This window comes from Penicillium crustosum (genome assembly GCF_028827405.1).
Source record: "Penicillium crustosum strain IBT 35664 chromosome Unknown utg000002l_segment0_segment0, whole genome shotgun sequence".
Lineage (NCBI taxonomy): Eukaryota > Fungi > Ascomycota > Eurotiomycetes > Eurotiales > Aspergillaceae > Penicillium > Penicillium crustosum.
The window spans coordinates 3,028,554-3,050,773 of NW_026623123.1; the positions used below are offsets into that span (position 1 = coordinate 3,028,554).

At 47.1% G+C, this 22,220-nt stretch overlaps 11 protein-coding genes across 11 annotated transcripts; 7 read left to right on the forward strand and 4 right to left on the reverse strand.

The window, feature by feature from the left end:
- Positions 1-83: 83 nt before the first annotated feature.
- On the forward strand, positions 84-1,344 carry N7487_004649 (putative malic acid transport protein; the record flags this gene model as incomplete). The annotated part of the gene is made up of 2 exons (XM_056872396.1): positions 84-1,061; positions 1,126-1,344. 2 exons carry the CDS (start codon positions 84-86, stop codon positions 1,342-1,344), a joined length of 1,197 nt encoding a protein of 398 aa, XP_056730116.1.
- Positions 1,345-2,283: 939 nt separating this feature from the next.
- On the forward strand, positions 2,284-3,233 carry N7487_004650 (uncharacterized protein; the record flags this gene model as incomplete). The annotated part of the gene is made up of 2 exons (XM_056872397.1): positions 2,284-2,351; positions 2,432-3,233. The coding sequence occupies 2 exons, from the start codon at positions 2,284-2,286 to the stop codon at positions 3,231-3,233; spliced, it is 870 nt and encodes a 289-aa protein (XP_056730117.1).
- Positions 3,234-3,556: 323 nt separating this feature from the next.
- On the reverse strand, positions 3,557-5,482 carry N7487_004651 (flavin-containing monooxygenase; the record flags this gene model as incomplete). The annotated part of the gene is made up of 2 exons (XM_056872398.1): positions 3,557-4,791; positions 4,846-5,482. The coding sequence occupies 2 exons, from the start codon at positions 5,480-5,482 to the stop codon at positions 3,557-3,559; spliced, it is 1,872 nt and encodes a 623-aa protein (XP_056730118.1).
- Positions 5,483-7,328: 1,846 nt separating this feature from the next.
- Positions 7,329-7,748, forward strand: N7487_004652 (uncharacterized protein; the record flags this gene model as incomplete). The annotated part of the gene is made up of 3 exons (XM_056872399.1): positions 7,329-7,355; positions 7,421-7,514; positions 7,573-7,748. The coding sequence occupies 3 exons, from the start codon at positions 7,329-7,331 to the stop codon at positions 7,746-7,748; spliced, it is 297 nt and encodes a 98-aa protein (XP_056730119.1).
- Positions 7,749-9,027: 1,279 nt separating this feature from the next.
- Positions 9,028-10,836, forward strand: N7487_004653 (glycoside hydrolase family 47 protein; the record flags this gene model as incomplete). Its single annotated transcript, XM_056872400.1, has 3 exons — positions 9,028-9,154; positions 9,207-10,216; positions 10,279-10,836. 3 exons carry the CDS (start codon positions 9,028-9,030, stop codon positions 10,834-10,836), a joined length of 1,695 nt encoding a protein of 564 aa, XP_056730120.1.
- Positions 10,837-11,377: 541 nt separating this feature from the next.
- On the forward strand, positions 11,378-12,556 carry N7487_004654 (uncharacterized protein; the record flags this gene model as incomplete). The annotated part of the gene is made up of 1 exon (XM_056872401.1): positions 11,378-12,556. One exon carries the CDS (start codon positions 11,378-11,380, stop codon positions 12,554-12,556), a length of 1,179 nt encoding a protein of 392 aa, XP_056730121.1.
- A 74-nt stretch (positions 12,557-12,630) lies between these two features.
- On the forward strand, positions 12,631-12,939 carry N7487_004655 (uncharacterized protein; the record flags this gene model as incomplete). The annotated part of the gene is made up of 1 exon (XM_056872402.1): positions 12,631-12,939. One exon carries the CDS (start codon positions 12,631-12,633, stop codon positions 12,937-12,939), a length of 309 nt encoding a protein of 102 aa, XP_056730122.1.
- Positions 12,940-13,095: 156 nt separating this feature from the next.
- On the reverse strand, positions 13,096-15,204 carry N7487_004656 (phosphate transporter; the record flags this gene model as incomplete). The annotated part of the gene is made up of 5 exons (XM_056872403.1): positions 13,096-13,493; positions 13,548-14,476; positions 14,538-14,869; positions 14,955-15,062; positions 15,142-15,204. 5 exons carry the CDS (start codon positions 15,202-15,204, stop codon positions 13,096-13,098), a joined length of 1,830 nt encoding a protein of 609 aa, XP_056730123.1.
- Positions 15,205-15,839: 635 nt separating this feature from the next.
- On the reverse strand, positions 15,840-17,011 carry N7487_004657 (uncharacterized protein; the record flags this gene model as incomplete). Its single annotated transcript, XM_056872404.1, has 6 exons — positions 15,840-15,889; positions 15,959-16,084; positions 16,156-16,356; positions 16,406-16,558; positions 16,619-16,752; positions 16,812-17,011. The coding sequence occupies 6 exons, from the start codon at positions 17,009-17,011 to the stop codon at positions 15,840-15,842; spliced, it is 864 nt and encodes a 287-aa protein (XP_056730124.1).
- A 1,529-nt stretch (positions 17,012-18,540) lies between these two features.
- On the forward strand, positions 18,541-19,445 carry N7487_004658 (uncharacterized protein; the record flags this gene model as incomplete). Its single annotated transcript, XM_056872405.1, has 2 exons — positions 18,541-18,691; positions 18,754-19,445. The coding sequence occupies 2 exons, from the start codon at positions 18,541-18,543 to the stop codon at positions 19,443-19,445; spliced, it is 843 nt and encodes a 280-aa protein (XP_056730125.1).
- An 862-nt stretch (positions 19,446-20,307) lies between these two features.
- On the reverse strand, positions 20,308-21,935 carry N7487_004659 (uncharacterized protein; the record flags this gene model as incomplete). Its single annotated transcript, XM_056872406.1, has 2 exons — positions 20,308-21,862; positions 21,910-21,935. 2 exons carry the CDS (start codon positions 21,933-21,935, stop codon positions 20,308-20,310), a joined length of 1,581 nt encoding a protein of 526 aa, XP_056730126.1.
- Positions 21,936-22,220: the final 285 nt, after the last annotated feature.

The following is a 22,220-nucleotide window of genomic DNA, read 5'->3' on the forward strand; positions in this document are numbered from 1 at the left end:
CTTAACTAGATATCCTCGAATTCATCAAACATGGTCAAATCAATCCCCCGCTCCGATTGGGGGTGAATCGCACAAAACAACACATGTCAGATCAACGAGGCCTCATTCCGCCAGCGGGCCCGTTGTCTCGCGCCCTCTGGAATTTCTCATCGCTGTGGTTCATCGTTCCCCAAGGAACGGGGATAATAGCTGTGATACTCTATCGACTAAAATACCAATTCAATGGACTAAAAACTCTCGCGACAATCGTATGGATCTACACCATCGTCCAGCTCGGTTTATTCATCGTCCTCTATCTCTTACGCACTTTCCTACACCCTAGACATGTCCTACATCAGCTGCGAAACAATAGCGCCGAAACATCCTGCCTCTGCTGCATCGCCATCGCCTTCACCTCAATCCTCCAGATGGCAGTCTTCAAATACGGAGACACAGCCGGGCTGGCTATCTACATCCTGTGGTGGGTAAACACAGGCATGGACATGATCGCCTGTATGGTGATCCCATTCATACACCTCAAGATGCAGCAGTCGGGCACACGACATTTACACGCCGACATGCTAATGCCATTCCTTGCGGCATTGACCTCTGCCGCAGGCGGCGGGGCTATATGTCAGCTCGCGCATATCAGCCCCCGACTCCAGGTCCCTGCCATCATCGTCTCCTACCTCGAAATCGGGGGCGGTCTTGCCCTCGTTGCTTCGTTCAACACCATTATACTCTATCAGTACTTCGGTCGCCCGTTCCAGACAGCGGACATGGTGTACCAGGATATGATTATGTGCGGCCCTTACGGACAGGCTTCGGTCGCGCTCCAGGCATTGGGTGAGGCTGTTATGGCCGGTAGCTTTGCGGCATATGATCGCGGTCAGCTTCTGACTGCCAAGGCGGCTGGTCCGTTTGCTTTCATCAGCCATTTTACCGGTCTTCTTGTCTGGGGGTATGGGGTCTTTTGGTGGTTCTTTGCCATCCTAACGATCTGTTATACTCTACACACACAACCAGGGGGCTGGAAACAGTCACGGTTCACCATGTCTGTGTGGTCTGTGGTTTTTCCGTGGGTAAGTAGGCTGGTTCCCCTAGTTTCCTTGGCATGTTTTTCTAACAGTCCTCCGATTTCTCCAGGGTACTTTTACCAATGCTGCCGTTGAATTTGGGAAGCTTATGGATTCTCCTGCCTTCGATGTATTCTCCACAGCCCTTTTGCTATTGCTCGTACTCATGTGGGTCATCATACAACTCCTGACCCTGAAGGGCATCGTGACAGGGCGAGTCTTCGGGCTGGATCACGGATGGAAAAAACCATATGATGATCGACGGCCTGCAATTATGAAAGGAGCATAAAACATCCCAATGCCTCGGCTCGGATTCCCGAATCTCACGGTGTATCACCATGTTATCTTGGCAAAAAGTATGTTTGACTCCACAGATCTTCAATCACACCTGGGCAGCCCTGAAGGGCACCCAGGGTCTGCACTATTATGAATGATACTTTGCATAAACCCAAACGGAGTTCCGAGCATCCGCTGATATCATCGAATCGGAGGAAATTGGACCGTGAGACGGCATTCGGGCCTACGAGCAGCCGACTCCTGTAGAAGTTTTTTTTTATCGGAAAGCTTCAAAAGCATTTGTAAACAACATTTTGGTATATTTTGTGGGGCCATTTATATACATTTGAGCCAGGATTTCGTCAGGGGGTAAGGGTATTTCCCAGGGCTGAGAGGTTGAGGCTGTGAATCGCCCAGTCGGGCGCACGGCTCGGAAATCCCTCCGTCACCGAACTTCAAAACGGCGATCCACAGATCCTTATGGCCAAGTTACCTAAGTTACCTCCCTAATCCGAATAGAGTATGGAGTATGCAGTGGACTAATATTGAAATGCCTCAAAAATACGACAGAGAGACCCTTGGGCCCATGGCCTCGAAAAATTGTAGATGCCTAGACAGGATTTTAGAAAACGGCACAGATGCAACAGGTTCATACTTAGTGTTAAATGTCCCAGGCAGCCAAGATCTGGTTGTCTTTTTAACCATAAAAACCCCCGTACTCGTACTAGTATCCAGATTTGCTGGATTTGGGATTTGCTGGATCCACCGCATTTCTCAGGCTCGTGCCCGTTGATACGAGTACGGCGTATAAGGCCAAGGCTGACTAGCTACATGTATTTATACTAAGGTCTTTCTTTGAGACTTTTTAGCTCTCAGGTTTCAGTTCTTAACTCTCATCCTTTACTCATTTTTTTCTATTGTTTCAACTCTTCAGCCCTTAAGAGAGAACAATATGGACTTTGCCATGGAGTCCCCAGATACTATGCCAAGCTATGATAGCGACACAGCAAGTGAAGAACGGTATGTGAAAATATTCCTGAGAAGAAAAGAGCATACAAACTCTTTCATTCTATTGAGAATTACGTCTAATTCATTCTCAGACCATCATCACAACCTGTCAACACAAAGATCCAAGCCAAATTCCAAATAGCCCGGCCGCCCCCAAAATCAAGTCAACTACTTCGACTCAGCCCCAAACTACTCCTCCAAATCCAACAATTACCTCCAAACCACCGACCAGTGCCTGTACTAGAGATATGGCAACCACCACTCCGCAAGTCAAAATTGACAAGGGGATTCCCGCAACGCCCAAAGCTCGGCGCGAGGGATATCTACGCAACCCTCAATGAACCATATATCACCCATAAACAGTCAAATGAACAAGACCACCCCAGAGAACCAGATACCCAATCATATAATATCCAAGAAAAGGATATCGTCGCTGCAATGTGCCAATCGTCAAGCAGCGACAACCCCATATCATCATCAATCCACTTCCGCGACACAAGATGCATCTGGCAAGCCAGCCCAAGCTCAGCAGGTTCTGAGAAAGGCACTAGCTACAGATTCGTCATTAAAAAGGAAGATAACACAACCGACACCGAGCAATGTCGGATGGTTATGCAGTGGGAGAAACGGGGGCTCTCCGGGTCTTCGGATGATGAACAATTCGTTCTTATGGCGATTGACCGCAAGATACGTCGGAAGAGTCGCATTGCGACGATGACTCGGGCTGGATTTGATATTTCTGTGAAAAAGAGTTCGATTTTGGATCATCTTCGCACTTGTTTGGTGTTGACAGAGCCTGTTTCTGAGGGTTCTACGGATTTGGAGACTTGGGTGTACAACCTTGTGTTGACATTGGGTGTCACGGTGGCTTCTCAGGAAGGCTGGTTGGGTTGATTGTTTTTTTAATCACCTGGGGGCAATATCTTAGCCAGTTTCTAGATCATACGAATATTTCTCCTAATTGGCTACTTTTCCATGTCCAATCGGAACTCTTTAGAATGTTATACGACGTATACGAAAGCACTTAGGTTACTAGTGGATATGTAAGTATAGGGGATTGTTACTAAAACAGCCCCCCTGGCTAATAAAACCGCCCCCTATGTATATTGAAATCGCTGTTACAGACTGGCTGCGGTCATAAATAGACATACTTAGGCAGAAAGTTTTCTTCTCGCTGGTGCCATCGCAAGCGCAAAACCCCGCTTCTCAGTAGGTAACTACCAAGTAGTCAACCCCTCTTCCAGCGCTTTGATCTGCAATGCCAGCAGACGTGAGTAGTATCTGCTCAGAGCAAGGTTCCCACCCATAAACCAGAATCCAGGGTGACCACTCCGTCTCCAGATAGTCCGCATTTCACCCTCTTTATCAAGTCCCCAGATATCACCAACCCTGTCAGCGACCTTGTCACCGAAGATCACGCGAGTGTCGGTTCTCATATTCTGATACCCAGTGGCGAACACGATTTCATCTGCTTCAAGCTCTGAGCCATCCGCAAACCGAAGTCCATGGGGGAGAACTTGGCTGATTTCCTGGCCATGCTTCACCTTGACCTTCCCATCGATAATAAGCTGGCTTCCACCGACGTCAATGTAGTACCCGCCTCCGCGCTGAAAGTACTTCATTAATAGACCGCTATCCAATGGTCCGTTGTCAACCTTGAAGCCTGCCTTTTCCAGTCCTTCGATAGTCTTTGCGTCGTTCTGGTTCGTGAGTTTGGTGATTTTGACCTGTTGTGCTTTGAACAGGCGCGATGGAATACTCCATAGATAAAGATCTGCGTCTTCGGTTGGGGGACCGGTCGCATCATAGAGACCTTTGAATGCAATTTTCAAGGTAGAGTCGGACGATACCACACAGGTAGAGCTTCGCTGCACCATGGTCACATCGTACCCTTTCTCAACAAAGTCTTGGGCGATATCGTTTGCCGAGTTACAGGATCCAACGACAATGACCTTTTTACCCTTTGACTCGGAATTCGCGCCAGGATATTCAGAGCTGTGACACATGCGATCTCCCTTGAAATCCTCCATCCCTTTAAAAGCGGGCAGGTTTTTCTTGCCAGAGTGCCCGGTAGCTTGGATGACATGGCGTGGGTGCAAAGTTCGCGTCTCAGTTCCGTTATCTGTCTTGCGCTCAAGAACAACCGTCCATTGCTTCTTGTTCTCATCCCAGGATGACGACTTGATCTCAGTTTGGGTCCAAACATTGAGCTCTCGGAACTTCACGTAGGTTTCGAAGAAATCCGCCAGCTTGTCTTTTGGTGTATAGATAGGCCAGTCGGGTGGGAAAGGTAGGTATGGCATGTGGTCGTACCACACTGGGTCGTGGAGAACGAGCTGGTGGTATCGCTGACGCCAATTGTCTCCGACTCTCTCTTCTCGGTCGACGACGAGGGTGTCAACTTTGAGCATCTTGAGTCGCGCTGCAGCAGTCAAACCACCCTGGCCAGCACCTTCATTATCAAGTCAGATTTTATACTTCTGGAAAAGGCTTCATCTACACATACCAACGATCAATACTGCCGGGTCCTTCCCCTCAAAGTTGATCTCATCAATACGTCGATCTTTCCAGTTCTTTCGGCCTTGCTGCTCGCCATGTCGGACACCAAATGGTCTCTCCTTGTTCTCCTCGTGGCCCTTCAACTCAACCATGGAAGTGAAGACGGTGAAAATGTACCACTTGCCATCATGTTCCGCTAATCTTATAATACCATTTCCCTGTCCATTCTCGGTGGTGACCTTGGTGTAAAATTCGATTCCGAAAACATCACCAAAGGCATCAATAGGTGCCTTGTGCGGAGATTTGGAGTCAGACGATCGGTCGATTTCGATTTTACTAGGTGGTGCCTCCGTGACAAAAGCAGCGATAGCCTGACTCCCCTCGATGGTGCGGAAGTCCCATGAATAGCACAGGTGGTCGCGCCAGTAGCAATTATCGAGGAACAGTGATGCAACCGCTGCCTTGTCTCTGGCTGAGAGACCCAGATTTAGCTGGTTGATGATGTTGTCCGCAATAGCGTTCGGATCTAAGGGAAGGCCCGACCCGGACTCCGACATGGTCTTGGGGAATTGGCCGAGTTCTATGTTGCAAGAACCCGGCACAACTCGCTCTCGCGATGGCGGTAGGTCATTGGGATTATCCATGTTGATTTGGGTGGGTTAGGTTGTAATTGGGGGTATTGGGGAGGTGACATGAAATCCCGAGATTGCAATGGGAAATAACCCCTCACTTCTGACAACACAGACAATGCCCAGGTGCCCAGTTTCAATAGTACGAACTGCAGAACGCGGGGTTAGTTCGGCCCTAGTTTACTCAGGCCCACTAGTCCCGTTCCCGGGGTTCTTGAACTATTAATACCACTTCCTTATCGAATTCTTACTTTGGTGATTTATTTATAATGGGTTTTAACTCCCTTTTGATATTCAATTACTATAGTATATCATAGGTTTTGACTAATCTATAGAATTCAGTCGTTTAAAGACTGGACCGAAAAGCCTACTTAAGCACGGAAATGTCGAGAATTGGGACTATCCGTATGTAGATGATACATAAACACACAAAATTATCGGATTAGCGCTTGGTGTGACATGTATTATTGTGAACAACATTTGGCTATAAGTGACATTCGCCATTGTGTGCGACCCCTCATGTAGGTTTGTAGTGCGACAGCCAGCGATCTGAAATATATATAACCCACTCTTTGCTTGATAGGTAATGCTATACACAGATACCTTTTCTGGTCACCAAATTATTCTTTAAAGCAGCCGAAAAGTGTTTCATCTCCAATGAAGGTCAATTTGTCCGAAAATAATATCAAAGTTATATGTCTTTCAGCTGGGAAGATTATGGAATTGCTTTTGTTCCGATAGAAATGAGAGAATAATTGTTTAGGGACATGTAGGATAATAGTGGGCCCCATTACAACAACTAGCATCATTGGTCTAGTGGTAGAATTCGTCGTTGCCATCGACGAGGCCCGTGTTCGATTCACGGATGATGCACAACAATTTCTTTTTTTTGTTTTGCAATTTTACCCTTGATACTACTAATTGACTTTTTTTTTGTATATATTGTTACAAATTCCGCGTGTAAAAGACTAATGCATAACCTCGAATCTATTCATACCCCCGAAACTGGCACGTCCGATGCTAGGGTTCTCTGGAAACAATGCGATCTTGAACTTCCCTGGTCTGATGCCATCGCATCTGCTGATTATACTTGATTCGATATCTGCTATCTCTTAGAACTCTGCTAATTTCAATATTCAATATATGATATAAACCCAACATGGATATATTGTCCAATTGACGAGCCTCAGCATGAACAAGTTCACACCAACCACCAAAGAGATGCCGAAAGACATCGTGGTTAAGCCCTGACTTAAATATGACCAGAGAAAGTCCTACATACAGTGCTTGCTCCTCTGATCACGATTCCGAAGTATTTCGAATACTATTTAACAGCGAGTTCTGGATGTATAGAGACTTTGTCACATCTACTACCCCTAGGGTTACATATGTAGCCTTGTAGGCTTGGAAGTGACCAGGTGCCTTCCAAGTTTGACGTGAGTGCTATGTGGGAAGGAACCCCGGGACGTATCGCGAGGAAGAACACCTGGGGTGCTTCAAACCATGCAAGAGCATCCACTTTCTCCTGTAAACACCTCTGCCCACTCTCACCATCCACCTCTATTCTCCGCATCAAGTCCACTCAAATTGGTGATCATTTGATCGTTGCATCATGGCCGATTCCGAACGTCCTCCAGTAAGTGGACCGTGGACCTGATCCCACGAAGCCATCATCTCAGCCCGTTCTCTACGACTCCAATGGGTCTTCATGCGTGGTTGGGATGCACCCAAAGCAGACATAATTGCATGTTGATGAATCATTGGAAAATACACTAATTGAGGTACCTAGACCATTTGCACGTACTGCCACCTTCCCGGTCACAACCTGGTTAATTGTCACGTCCTGGCCGGATTAGCGGTCATGAACCGCGTATCCGTTACCCGTACCGTAAGATTCACAGACATATCCTCCACACCAAAGGGAAGTATTGATTTTGGATCTGAACTCATCAGATCGAAAAGAAGACCCGCCGTCGTTCTCGAGGTGGCAGGGCGAAGAAAGCGAAAAAGGCAAGGGAAGCGAAGGAAGCGAAGGAAGCGAAGGAAGGTAGGTCTTGTCGTCTTGTCGAGCAGAGTCATATCCATGTGTTAATGAGGTCAATCAGTCTCCCGTGGCACTCAGTCAGACTTGGACACTGTGCATGGTACCTCTGCCTCGGGCACTGGTCTGACCTTCATTGGTGAGGTTCTTACCGAGAGGGAAGCTGAATTCCTAATGCTCTGCCTTCTGCAGTTCAGAGCGTCTGTTAGCTCACAGCTTCTACCCAGGCGAGCTACATAAGGAGGGTGAATCAGGTCAGCAGCGATAGCAAGAGCCCGGCGTAGTTTTTCATGTGCCGGACGAGGAGAGACGTTGAGGACGGTGATGTGAGGATAAGTGACCGTTTCGTGAAATTGGTATGACATTCTCTTCTTTTGCCCAAGGTTGAAGTGGAATTCACCTAGGAGATCTGGATTTACCATTAATGCAACACACATTTTTGCCCTCCAGGCCATTTAAACCAATTCTTTGCTGTAATAATAGAATGGTAGATGTGTATCGATATCATATAAAAGCATGCCTGGCGGTTTAAGTCTCGTATCCATTCCTCCTAAATCTGATTGTTTTTCTTCCTCCATACCACTAATAAAGTATACCCATGTTTTTCCATGTTGTTAGGTTTGTTTTCACCATAACATGTAGTCAGAGATGAGCAAGCTTACACCCAAGAAAGAAGGTACGTACTATGGTGTTGGGCATGTCACGAGTATTATTTTGTTGAAGCTAAGACGGTGACGTTATACGGCAGCCGATACCTAGTGACCATGCCTGAGGTTTCTTTCAATCAATCAATCGATATCCATTGGCCCGATCTAACTTCCTTTATATATGATGCGAGAATACGGGCCCTGGTTTATTGATAAGGTCTAAGACATGGTTTCGCTAGAGCCATAATAAGCTTCTGCCTTTTATACAGCGACCTGCAGAGGAAAAATGGTAGTTATACCTAGACCCCTAGTGTCCGTGTTATGTCAGCAGGCCCATACAGGCCTCGGCCTCGGCCTGATTTCCATTTTGGTTTGTAGGGTGTGTCTAAAGCGTTTCGAAGGTGTTTCTACCCGACGTGTAGAGTGGAGCATAGTTAATGGTCTTCCGTTGTACAGAGTACACTGTTCTTTAATATTTGAACAAATTCATAATCCTTCAAGAGATATTCTATTATAGAATATTTTATATCTAATTGGAATCGACACAATTAAAGCTTAACCCATGGAAGGCAGATAAATATAGGCTTGGGAGTGCAATACGCAGGGGGACAAAGCGTATATGACAGAACCTAGAACTGAGTCTAGAACAGACATCACGGAATTCTCAAATCGATTGAATCTTACTATTCCTCTTTTGGAAAATTCTCACAAGCTTACTTTCTAGACCTCCAGGGCTCCAGGGCTCCCCTCTCCAATTGAAACGCGGGGGAAGTTTCGTGACTCCTTCCCTTAATAATTTTGTCCCTAGTCACCCATGTTGACCATAACATCTTCACTGCAATATGTCGATGTGATTATAATCTAAAATCATCATGAGTCGAGCCCGGCGTCAGATTATAGGCGTTTGCCTGGGGGGCTTTCTTATTGCTCCTGGTTTACCGCTATCATCGCACAAACGACGGCATTCTTCCCTCGACCACTCCACATGCTGCACCCGAAGTCATTCTGAATTTTGAAATCAACCCTAGATATTTATGGAGAAAAATACCAGTGCGATACCCAGTTGCTGAAGTCCAGCCACTACCAGTCACACTGCCCAAGACGCTGCCCAAGGTCCAATCCGCAGACCCCAAAGTATCCCGTCTCAATTTGGACCGCCAAACTACCAGACAGTCGGCCGCGAAAGAAGCTTTCGAACTATGTTGGAAGTCATACCGGTCGCTTGCTTGGGGTGCAGATGAACTTGCGCCTCTCAGTGGTAGTCCTAAAAATATGTTGGGGGGATGGGGTGCTACCCTAATTGATAACCTTGACACACTGTGGATTATGGGGATGCACGATGAATTCAAGAAGGCCGTGGCTGCGGTCGCAAATATAAAATTTGAATATGCAAAGTGTCCCGAAATTAATACCCATGATGTCAACGTCCATTTACTCGGAGGCTTGCTGGCAGCATTTGATCTCAGCGCTGATCAGAAACTCCTGGAAAAGTCTATCGAGCTGGGCGATATGCTTTACGCTGCCTTTGATACTCCAAACAGAATGCCCGTCATACATTGGAATGCAAATAAAGCTGCCCACCGAGAGGAGCAGCTTGCGGAGGAGAGTGTACTCGGTGCGGAACTAGGCTCCTTCATATTGGAATTCACAAGGCTGTCTCAGATCACTGGTGACCCAAAATACTTCGATGCAGCCCAACGAGTCATGGAATTGTTTGACAAAAAACAGGACGCTACCAAGCTAGCAGGGCTGTGGCCCGTCTCCGTGAATGCCAAAGAAGAGCTTTTCGATGACGATACCTTCACATTGGGGGCCGAAGCAAGCTCTCTATACAAGTCGCTACCCCGGGCATACGCCTTGCTAGGAGGGAAAGTGCCCATGTATCGCAAGATGTACGAGAATGCCACGTTTACCGCCACAAGCCACAATATATTCCGACCAATGAACCCCGAGGGCAAGGAGGTGCTCCTTTCCGGAACTGTTCGAGTAACCACGACAGAGAATGGGAATTCGCAAACACACCTAGAGTCGCAAATGCAGTACCGATCTTGTTTTGCGGGGGTATGTTTGCACTAGGAGGCGCACTACTCAACATCCCCAGCCACCAAGAAATCGCCCATAAGTTGACCGATGGATGCATTTGGGCTCATCGGGTCATACCACTGGGGATTATGCCCGAAGCCTTTGATGTAGTTCCATGTGCATCAGAGATAAACTGCCCATGGAGCGAGTGGCTTTGGAAGCAAGAGGTCTGGAAAAAGGCGAACAGTCTCGAGCCAGAACCAAATCCAACTCTGAAGGTCGTCAATTTCATCAAAGAACACCGTCTGCCCAAGGGGTTCATCGGAATCTCGGACACTGCTTATAACTTGCGTCCGGAAGCGATCGAGAGCATGTTTACCCTCTACCGCATCAGTGGACGTGAGGATCTACTCGATGCAGCTTGGGATATGTTCCAGGCGATGCAAAGTGCGACACAGACGAAGAATGGTAATGCTGCCATCGTTGGTGTCACGGATAAGGGTGGCGAGTTGACCCTAAAAGACTCGATGGACAGCATGTGGATGTCGCAGACACTCAAATATTTCTATCTCATGTTCAGCTCTCCAGATATGATTAGTTTGGATGAGTTTGTTTTCAACGCTGGAGGACATCCGCTGAAACGGCCCAAGACATCATGACAAGAGCTGTTGAAGGACGTGCACCTGTTCTGGATCACCATCGCTTTTTTCTCTTTTTAAGATGGTTGGTGACTGGAATATCTATAATTGTACTATAGTGTCTTGTTTGTATATAAAGTAAGGCGTTATGGTTGGTTAGAGCCACTCATAAGCCCAAATTCCTTTTAACCATTCAACTCGACCGAGAGAACTCCATCAGTTTGGCAGTTTTTCGATTTCCGAGTCTCCGAAACATTTTTGCTCATCCTTATGTACAGCAGGTGATTGTAACTGGTAGGGAAATCAACACTCCCATGGTTCTTCACCATCTGCAGCCCACTCCTGGGTCTTCATTCTCTTCATCTGAGGGATAAACATGTGGGGCCAGTCTTGAACGGGGTCTTTGGTGTTAGTCTCAACGAATTAGAAGCTTAGTGTGGGGTTGACACACAGTAGCACATAATGACACATATTGACTCATGAATTATCCAGGAAGATAAAGTGAATGAGATTGATCCGAAAACTACAGGAATAGAACAAAATTAATGTGCACATAAACAAAATGACCACCATCGAATCCACAAGGCTGCGACCAGCAAACCAGCCAATACCGACATCAACACCCCTATCCATCCTCGACGCAACAGTCGTGCGCTTTACTCCAACAGGAGCAATTTGGATTTTCAGCCAACATATAGACTTAGACCAGAAGACCTTGATCGAGAATTTGCGAACTTCCTTTATTGAAACCATATCAAAATTCCCTCAATGGGCAGGCCAACTACAATGGGCACTCGTCAACCCCAAAGGAAATCACACCGAGCGATTCAATCGCCCATTGATTGTATATGGAACAGACACCGACCCTGGTGTTGAATGGATAGTAATCGAGCATCCCTTCCGAGCAGACGAAATCGTCCCGACAGCGGAAGAACGGGCTTCATCTTCATCAACCACCGGCTCTCAACCCGGGGTATGGGCAGGCGATGACTTTAACCAAAAATTATTCCTACCATCCAGCCCACTGGCACTGGCCAATCTGCGCGACTATGCCGGTCTGCCGGCAGTGCAAGTTCAAATCACTCTTCTCCAGGAAGGGGGATACGCCATCGGAATCCAGATGGCGCACTGTCTAGCAGACGCACAGGCTTTAATGGTATTTGTCCATTTATGGGCATATAACAGCAAAAAGCAATTTGGAAACCAACCCGAATTACCATTAATGGGTGAGCCCGTGTTCGATCCCGCAATGCTGGACAGCTGCGCCGCGGGTGAGATCGATGGGCCCGAGCCCGATCAAACCCTCGTACAAACCGCGCGAAAATTACCCTTGCATCGGTATAGCTGGTGGAATGTTGTCGAAGAGGGCGGCCCTGAATTCTTAATACCGACGACAGAGAACTCCAAACCGCCGCCCGCAGAAATCGACCACAAACGAGTCTCGCCCTCAGAACCAGCGCCGTGGGCTTCGTGGGATTTCTCCAAGAAAGTCAGATACACACAGTTGCATTTCACAGGCGAAGAGCTACGCAAATTCCAAGCTATGGCCCTCGATACACCGGGCGGTCGATGTGATATCTCTAGACTAGATGCCTTACTCGCACACCTGTGGATAGCCATTACACGAGCACGCGGACAAGCCGAGTCTCCAAGACCCGTATATATGAATTTGAGCCTCGGCGCCCGACCGCGTGTTTCCCCGCTCTTCCTGATACGTTCATCGGATCCCCGCTGTTCCTGACTCACGTTGGTGGGGCCGCTTCGTCGGTATGTCGGGAAATATTAGGCGAAACGGCTAGTCGGATCCGGGAGACGATGAAGGGGTTTACGGCGGATGCTGTGGGTGCGATGTTGCATGATGCTGCCCATGAGGTGTCGCCGCAGCGGCTGTGGCAGGCGTTTCTGGGATCTGAACATACGATTGTTACCTCGTGGTTGAGGCTGCGGTTGTATGAAATTGATTTTGTGGGTGGGGATAAGCCGCGTTATGTGCATGCCGCTATGCCTAAGATGGATGGGTGTGTTCAGGTGATGGATAGTGCCGTTGGGTATGGTGGGATGGATGTTGCGCTTTATCTTGATGAGGTGGCTACGGGGCGGTTGCTTGATGGTTATCGCTCCTGAGGTTGAATTGTGAATGTATTTATAAAGTTCATTTCATTGGACTGAAAGCGTATATTGGTTCATATTCATGTAGCCAGGACCCCCCAAATGCAAACAAAAGAGATTCAAAATATATACAAAAGAATAATTAAAGATAGACATGGAGAGTAGTAATACCTACGCACTCATTGAAAGTGCCCGATGCCGTGATGTTCGTTTCCGACAATCGGCATCTCGACTCTTGCGGCCCATTCGGCCAAGAGACAAGCTTTCAAGAGTCTCGGGTTTACCACCCCAAAGCTTGGTTCTCCCATTCCGTCTTTGTTGAATGGGTGGAATCCAAAAGTGAGTGACTGCTGCGCCAATGACCATGCAGGCGCTGAAAACAAGGAGAACAATGCCGTGCTTGCGGGTTGATTTGTTACCCGGACCTGCACCAAAGTGATAGTATGTTGAGAAGATTTGTACGAGAATAGAGCCCAGTTTTCCGGCTCCAGCGCTGATGCCGTGACATGTTGCGCGGTATCGGGTTGGGAAGATTTCGGCGGGGATCATATATGTTGTTGCATTGGGACCTGCGGATAATTGGTTAGAATGATTCGACGCGTCGTATCCTGGGTTCGACTCACCAAAGTTGAACATGATTTGGCCAACAATATACAATGCCACCACAGCTGGAGGGCCGGTATAAAGAGTGACGAACATGGTTCCCAGGGCGATAAACAGAGCCGCCAGTCCGAGGAACATGTACTTCTGTAGTGCAACACGATCCAGCTTATGGGCGAAGATAATGAGCAGTATGCCACCGACAAAACTTCCGATATTGAGGATAATCAACCCGCGCACAGAGGTTTCCATGAACATTGTGTAGATGTTGGCATTTGGTGCATCGTCAGTCATCCAGTTCGGTGATGACTTGGAGATATTGAGTTGGCCCCACGTCTTAGCTAAAAATTGAGGGCTCGACAATCCGATACCGTAGAAGCCAAAGTCAAGAAGGAGCCATGCGAGAGAGCAACCGGCCAAGCTGCGCCAGTTCCCTTCCGTCCAGAAGTACCGCACGATGTCGGTTCGTGCCAAGCGCCAGTGAGAGTTGAGGGTAGCGGGAGGTAGGCGGGTAAACTCATCATCGTCATCATGGTCAAAGGTTGAGTGGCTAGCAATGGATGAAATCGGGGGTAGTTGAATCGCGCTACCAGCACTGCATGTAGCAGTGGTTCCCCAGCTCACAGAATCAATCATACCGGGTGTGTCGCTGAAAAGCGTGGTTGCATCAAACTCTGCAGTGACGGGATCATCCACGATATCGACTAGGTAACGAGGACTCTCTGGGATAGCGAATCGGAAAAGAGTAGCGACTGCACCAGGTACGACTCCGATGGCGATCACCCAGCGCCACATTATATCGACAGTGCGGGTGAGATCTTCACCCGGACTGCTATTACTCCGAGCTATCGCGATCACAATCAATGAGACAATGTTACCTGCGATCTGACCGAGTGGTTGCATGAAGAAGACGGTGGCCATCATGCGGGCGCGATGTTTGGTAGGGGCAAATCTAGACATTTCAAGGTCAGCTTTTCCTCCGCGATTGAAGAGTTCGAGATCGATCAACCTACTCAGATGTGATCACTGCACTAAGTGGATAATCCGCGCCAACTCCAATACCAACACAGATTCTCCACCAGATAAGCCAAGCAAAGACGTTCATGCTGCCGTCCACGCCGGTCGAGGACATAACCACACCTAGAGTGGCTGTAATGAGGAGTACCAACTCAACACCATACATCTTCTTCCGCCCATTTTTATCAGCTAAAAATCCAAATGTCACCTGGCCCAGCAGGGTTCCGGCAAGTGTCGCGATATTGATGCAGGTGAGTCGTAATGAGGAAATGTCGTCTCTCCAGTAGACATAGGAGATCATTGGTAGGGCCATGTTACTGGCAAATAACTATGTCAAGCATTAGCAGATGTTGAATATGCATCAAGTACAACATTCCAATAGTATCTTCCACGTGGAAGGTGGGGTAACGTACTGTGTAACCATCGAGGAAGAACCCAAGACCAGCGACGAGCACGACAATCCATTGAAAGCCTTGCCTGTCGATGGTCTCGTAGATCTGTCGCATGCGGACATATCGATCCTATAACTAAAGTATTAGCTATCTCGATCTTGCATGCCATGTTGCTCATCAACAAGCGGGGGACTCCATATGTAGTTACCTGCTCATGGTCGAAGTCCCGCGCACGGTCGGTTTTATACAACCGGGCGTGGAATTTGCCCATCTTGAATAGTAGAAAGTTGAAAGATTTGAAGATTTCTACATTTCAAAGAATAGAAGATGCCTTTGATTAAACCCGGGGCTTTCAAGGTTAAACCAAAGGTTACAGATTGTAAGAGGCCCGTGATCCCTGTAGACGCTAATGCGGGACTAGGCGGCGAACCTTGGAACGAGCCAAAGCTTTAGGGTTGTTTTCTCCACGTGCGACATCTCTGATGCTTGACTTGTCGACCTCCCAAAAATGGACCCACAGGCAACGGGCAACCACGAGGGTTATTGTTCCCTTTCTCCCTTTATGAGAGACACTCTGGAACCTTGGGGATTTTTAATATATTTAATATATTTAATATTTAATATTTACTCCGTACGCCGTACTCCGTGTAATGAGCCATTTTATTCTAATTACACAGGTAACCTAACCAGTAACCAGGTAACCAGTAAAAGATTGAATTGTAATTTCATTAACCCTTCACGTGGATGCAGTTCTATGTCTCAAAAGATGTAACGCCCAGGGGTATCTTGGTATTATGTACATGATACATATCTTGGCCCCCAATTTATCCAGGAACTCCAACTCCGTGTAAAAATTTATCGTAACAGACTTGAGGAATTTATAATGGATCGGTCCTCGTGAACTATTCATCCAATCGTCAGGTCGTATGACAACATCTGACAAAATGCTGTGCAGTCTGGAAAAGAGACAGAAGAATAAGCCAATAGTCCGAAATGAGCAAAAACTTAAAAAAATGTGCACTGACCATCATCGTCAAGGAACTGAATCGTAAGATTTCTCATTTGAGACAGAATCTCGAAGTTCGGATTTAGATCAAGTAGGGCTGGCCGCCCTGCCTTCTTCGGGGGTTTGATCGAACCGATGCAATTTACTAGGATTATTAGCAACGTCACCGCAACAGGGGTAGTGGATCTGGGCCCCGATAGAAACGAAACAACTTACAGGGAATGGAAACGTATCGTTTGAGCTCCCTCCGTTGCGAGTTAGCAAAGAACAGCATAACTCGTTTTCCGTTATGCCCGCGGAGGATGCGAAGATTTTGACTGATGCACTCTTCACCCCGGCCTTTGGACTTGGCCTCGGCCATCCCACCGATAAAAATCAACTTAGAGCCTAGTAGCAGTTCCTGAAATCGTACACAATCTGCTGGTGTCAGTAAAGATTGACTCTCCGAGGTTTATCGGTCGCGTACCATCCCAGTGATCAAATTTATATGATAATTGCGTCATGAATACTGTGCTTGCCGTCTGGACAGTTTGCTGGTCCATAAAGGACACGCGAAGAGGGTAATCGCCGCCTGATTTTGGATGCTCTAGGTGAGGGACTGGCAATTTTGTATTGGAGACTATGCATGAGTTAAATGGTCAGCATGTTATATCTTTCGGAAATATGCGTGACAACTCACAGCCGTGGACAAAAGGTGTTTGCTGGCCTAATCCTCCGCCGAGTTCGAGACACCTCAACGCGCCCGTGGAGTCTTTGCAGATATCAATGAATTTGTATTTCAGCTTGAATAGCTGGCCGTTTTTGACAAATGAACTATAAACAAGTCAGCGCATTCTAATCTGACGGGAACCTTTTTTTCTCTCGGCACAGACATTTGCACGGAAGGAGTCAACTCGAGCCGCACGACATCATCGTAGAACTGCCAGGATTGCTTCCTCGAGCTGGACCCTGGAGATGTCGCTGGGCTCGGGAAGAGGACACTCGTTGACGCAGACGACACGGTGGAGGCTGACTGGGTGCTTTGGCGTCGATCTACCCACTCCTGGAAATCGCGAGGAGAGAAAGAGTTCATTCCGACTCTCGAAGGTGACTTATAGGGCTAAGGTGGGATGGGTAAGGTAGTGAGGGTACGACGATCGGGCGGATCCCGTCAAAAAAAGATCGTCCAGGAACGAAAGTGGCATGTTTGACCATAGAATTGTATCGGGGCAGAAGATATACTCCCAGCCTTGATATTAACAAACTGAAAATACAATGTGATCAAAGTAACATAATTGATGTGGAGAGGGGGATGTGGAACGTGCCAAAATGGGTGGCTATCAGATCACGATGGGTTCCACCCCCATCGTTCTTTTCCATGTGGCTTTGTTGGATTCATTGGAACCACATCTGGAGCTGTTTTATATTGAATGATGCAACTTATATTACGGAGTACATTATCCGAGCTTACCCTGCTATCTGCTATAAATTACATTTTTGTTTTTTGGTTTCCCGGTGGACCTCTACCTAGATAATTACCCTAACTCTGTCCGACATAAGTCCGGATCACGACTGCGTACCAAGTTCATCATTTTATCATTTTAGGATATTTTTACGATGAACCATGGAATTGACTGTCCCAATCAAACCTTGGAACTTAAATTAACCCAGAATTTCCCAGAATACTTCTGGAAGTGATCTGGAAATCCTTTGGCTCATGTCGATCAGCTGGTTATAGCTCCGATGCCTGCAGCTGCCCGATGCGGGTCGCATAATTCGGCTTTTATAGTAAAGCCAAGATGCCAACCAATGCCGAGGTTTACAAAGTATAATTAGGCGCTGGGCATCCAGTCTCGCACTGAAAGCTCCTGCAGAAATAGGCATTAGAACACGTAATAGCTGTTTCTAAGTCATAACTCGGAATCACCGTGGACAATTTCAAGTTTCCCCTTTTAGCTCTCGGACCTAATTCCATATCGACGTGCCTAGATCAACTACCGGTCTTTTATGGCTCAATCACCGAGCCATGGTCTGAACCATGTTTGAGGATTCGATAGCCACATTTGCGGGCATAAAATGCCCGGAGTCAAACTCGTAGGTCTAGATTTATTATTAAGTATCAATTTGAATGGGATATGGCTTTGTTCGTCAATGGCTTTGTTACCAGCGGCCTTGTTTGCCAGCAAAGATGCAAGTTCGCACCAAATGAAGCAAACAGATGTGACATAATAAGACATCAGATTCCTATCTCCACGCATTCTATCCGAATACTATACGCTCTATTCTTATACCATGCCCTTTATGCCCGCGCGTTCTATCCTAATACTATACACTCTATCCTTGTGCATTCTGTCCCACGTTATCTATCCCCCGCGCGTTTCCATTCCCGCGCGTTAACAAACCATATATATCCACAGTCCGACCTATCCTCGTCGACCTCTTTACATCTACTTAAACAACTTCTGACTTCCTAAAGAGTCCAGTCATATCCTTTTTAGTATTAAATCTACGTCCATCAACGCTGTTTGTCTCAAGCTATCATATATGAGACAAAATCCCCTGAAGCGGCCACAATATCAAGACCAATTCATCACAACTACACTCACTGAAGTCAACGTCAACATGCTCGTCCCTGATACGGGGGATCCAGTACCCCAATTTCAGGGCCAGGCTGTTTACTACGGCCTGACTCCAGTCGCTCCAGGTCCAGTTCCGGTTCCAGTTCCAGTCCCAGCTCAGTATGGTCCCGAGTACTTCGGTCCTCCATCCATTGGTCCGAACCCTACTGTCTATGGCCCCTACGGACAGCCGCTAACCTACCCTGTCATATTTGAGCCTGCTCCGCTGGGACCTCCTTCATATGGCCCGCCGATGATGATTCCTATAATTCCTGGCTCCCAATTTCTTGCCCCCCTCCTTTGAACATTGCTTACACTAATCCGAACTACTCTATGGGAACCTCTTACCCCAGAAACCCTGCTGACGTTCCGGAGAAAACTTCCCGCGAGTGGCTTTTTGCTTATCGCAAATTCATGACCTGGACTCACACAGTGTACTATTCATCAAACTCACCCGAGGCATTCGTGAATTCCTGGAAACACGCCCTTGCAGAGATGAAAGAGGCCTTTGGACCCCCATCTCTTCCCACGGTCTTTGTCCTCAATCAGTTCCTTGCTGCGGTCAGTGTGCACCCCAGCACCATTCCATGGATTGAGTCACTCCAGTTCAAACAAGGCTCTCTGCCGGCATCCATTCTAGATGAAGCTTACGCCGATTTCCTAGAGTTTGAGGCCGACCGGCTAGGAACCGAACCCCCGGCCTTGAGTGACATAGATAGTATCTCCACTGACATGGATCGAATGGAAATTTCTCCCAAGGCATACTGTCCCTATCACCGGCGTCTCACAAGGCATCCGGTTGACCAGTGTTTTCGAAACCCACGGAACACGAAGCGTAAGAGGAGGTGGAGACGAAGACAGGTGCTCATTACAGCAGCTGTTGATGCCGAGAAAAAGAAGTGGCTGTAATTCACTTGTTCAGCTTACCCAAAGCCTTTGAGAGCTCTCAGATGAATTGATTCACTGTCCGAGAGGTGACTGAGCTTTGAAGAATCAGGTGAGTGTTAATTTTCCAGTGTTCTTATTGTGAGAAGGCTAAAGCGCTCTGTTTTATTGAGTGGGCTTTATTTTCTTTTATCATTTGATTGTTCGCGTTCAACGTTGACATTTTCTACCCCAGGCGTCCTTTCCTTGCGTCACACATGTTCTTTGTTTTTTTTTTTTTTTCCAGAAAAAAACCCCCCAAAAAATCAATGTCTACTCCCATGGATGCCTGATGGATCATAGGGATAGCCGGCAGGCCAGTTTGCTTTTTTCTTTACACATTTCGCGCCGTATTTTCTGCGTCGTGTTGCACTTCATTTCTAAGAACGTTTCTACCGTTCCAGCGCTGTCATTGCATCTTTGGCATAGTTTGGGTTGTCCCGTTCACTATGCCTGTTTCAATATCATTAACAAGATGCATGTGCATGCCCTTTTTCATCTACCTTGCTCTCAACATAGATTAGGCATTATTAGTCAATGTTTTAGGTGTTATTTGGACATGTAAATAGTAATGCCAGTCATTTGGGGCTTTATCTTCTGTTACTTGCTTTTCACTGCGATTCAAATCTGTAATATCAAATGACAGAATGAAACAAAGATGCACTAGGCCCTCAAATAAAAATTGCGAGATAAAATTATCTATCTAACCTCTATTCCTCTCTTTACTTTGTATATTCCACCACCTTTCTTTCATCCCTCATCCACCCGGAGAGGTCCACAGAGACGTTGAGGTGCATGGTGAATGTGAATCTGATCGACTGAGTAGTTGAAGAATCTAAGTTCTAGATTAACAATTTGATAAATCTCTCCAAGATCCTTCTTCAAGTCCCCTGTGCATCGTCCAAAGTCCCGGCGAGAGATTATACTGGATCATACTGATGTCTATGTCCAGTCCAAGCTTCTCGCATGATGATCTAGCCCCCATGGAATCGTCTGGGTCAATATCACCCTCTTCTCCGATACCAAAGCATCTAATTATAATTTTGTTCAACATGGGGGTCACGGATTGTGCAAAGGGGAGGAAGTTCTGAATTGCCTCTCCAACTTGATCCGTTTCCCACTCATAGTCCTCCTCACACCACAGGTTGTCCCGAATGGCGAGCTTCCGAAGTGTTGGCGGTAGAAGCTCAGACAAAGCTGGTGCACCGGCACAAGTCCATCCAAAAAGCATGACTGCAGGCAGCTCTGCGGTTCGAAGAAGCGGGAACCGCATCAAGATTCCTTTGAATGGTTTGAAGCTTTCTTGTGGGGTTCCATTATCACGTTCTATTGCGCCCCAGACAGCAGGCCACCAAAGTGGACAAAGTTCCAAGCTAATAGAAAGATTTTCAACTGTGTCTTTTATACTCATCAGCCCTTCAAGAAGCACACCTTGCTTTTTGAGAGGAGGTTGAGGAGAGCAACAGTTATAATCGAGTTCCTTATCTTGTGATGGGTAGATAAGGCCTAGGTGAAGACTCTTCAGCGAAGAGAGGCGTAATAATAGTTTTCTAACATCATCCTCATCAACAGAAGATTCCGTCAACACGAGTCTTTTAAGCTGGGCTAGATGCGCTAGTTTGCTTGACTCAGCAGGCTTAGACAACTCGTTGCTGATACCCTCGAAACTTTGGATCCAGATTTCTAGGGATTTCAAAGAAGGAAGATAGAACCAGCCTGCAAATTGATTCGGGTCACAAACGGGGAATGCATCGATGAAATTCCATCTCGTGTCGTTAAACTTTCTAGAACCTGGAACATTCAGACCGTACTCGACAACAGAGAGTTGTGAAAATTGAGATAATATGTTCTCAGGCGCAGAGAGAAGAGCATGTCTTATCATCAACCCCGGAAACCCAGCTTGCCACACAAAGGTGTGATCGAGTTGTAGCGACCGGAGATTATGAAGTTGAGAAAGAAGCACAGACACAAATGCGTATGGGTCACCGGATTCTAGGGCATGAATCCACATTTCTGATGAGGGAAACTGTGCCTTGATGATGATATCTTTCGCAGCGTTCACCTCATCCTGAAAGAGGGACGAGAGCTGGTCCCAGTCGCCATCTATTTGAGGCAACTCCCACTCGTCTTCCGGGTCTGGTGCTGGATACACCAGTTTCGAGGTGATCATACTCACATGGTGAACCTGCTCAGCCAGATCTGGACGTTTGTGAATGGCACGGAATAGAGCCAGGACCCGCTTGAGTGGGGGTCTGGTCCAGTCAATATGGACCTGGCGATATAGTGAGCCCTCCGAAGAGACTTGTAGGGCTCGGGATGTAGCTATTACAGATGCAGTGTCAGAGGGCGAAATTTTATCCAGAATCTGCACCCAGCAATCTTGTGGGAGGATTTCCAAGCCGCTGCGGTAAGTTAGCTTGAGCTGTTCTTAGCGTAGAAAAGGACTTACTTCGGTGTTGATGGTGTTCCACGCATAGTGAGTTTCCTCGTGTAGCAGTGTCACCAGGTGAAAACGTGTTCATGGAGATTTTCAGGGAAAAGCGCAGAATTGACAGGAATTTAAGAATTAAATTTACAAAAGTACAACATAATAAAAATAGGGTTAATAAAGAATAAAACGTACTCCCGTACGGAGTACGGAGTACAAGTATTCTGGTTTTCTGTAGGTGAAGTTGGGGGCCGGGGGCCGGGGGCCAAGACGTCACCCCTCTGTCGATCTAAGGATTGGAGAAAAGAGATACAGCTATTTTACCACTTGAT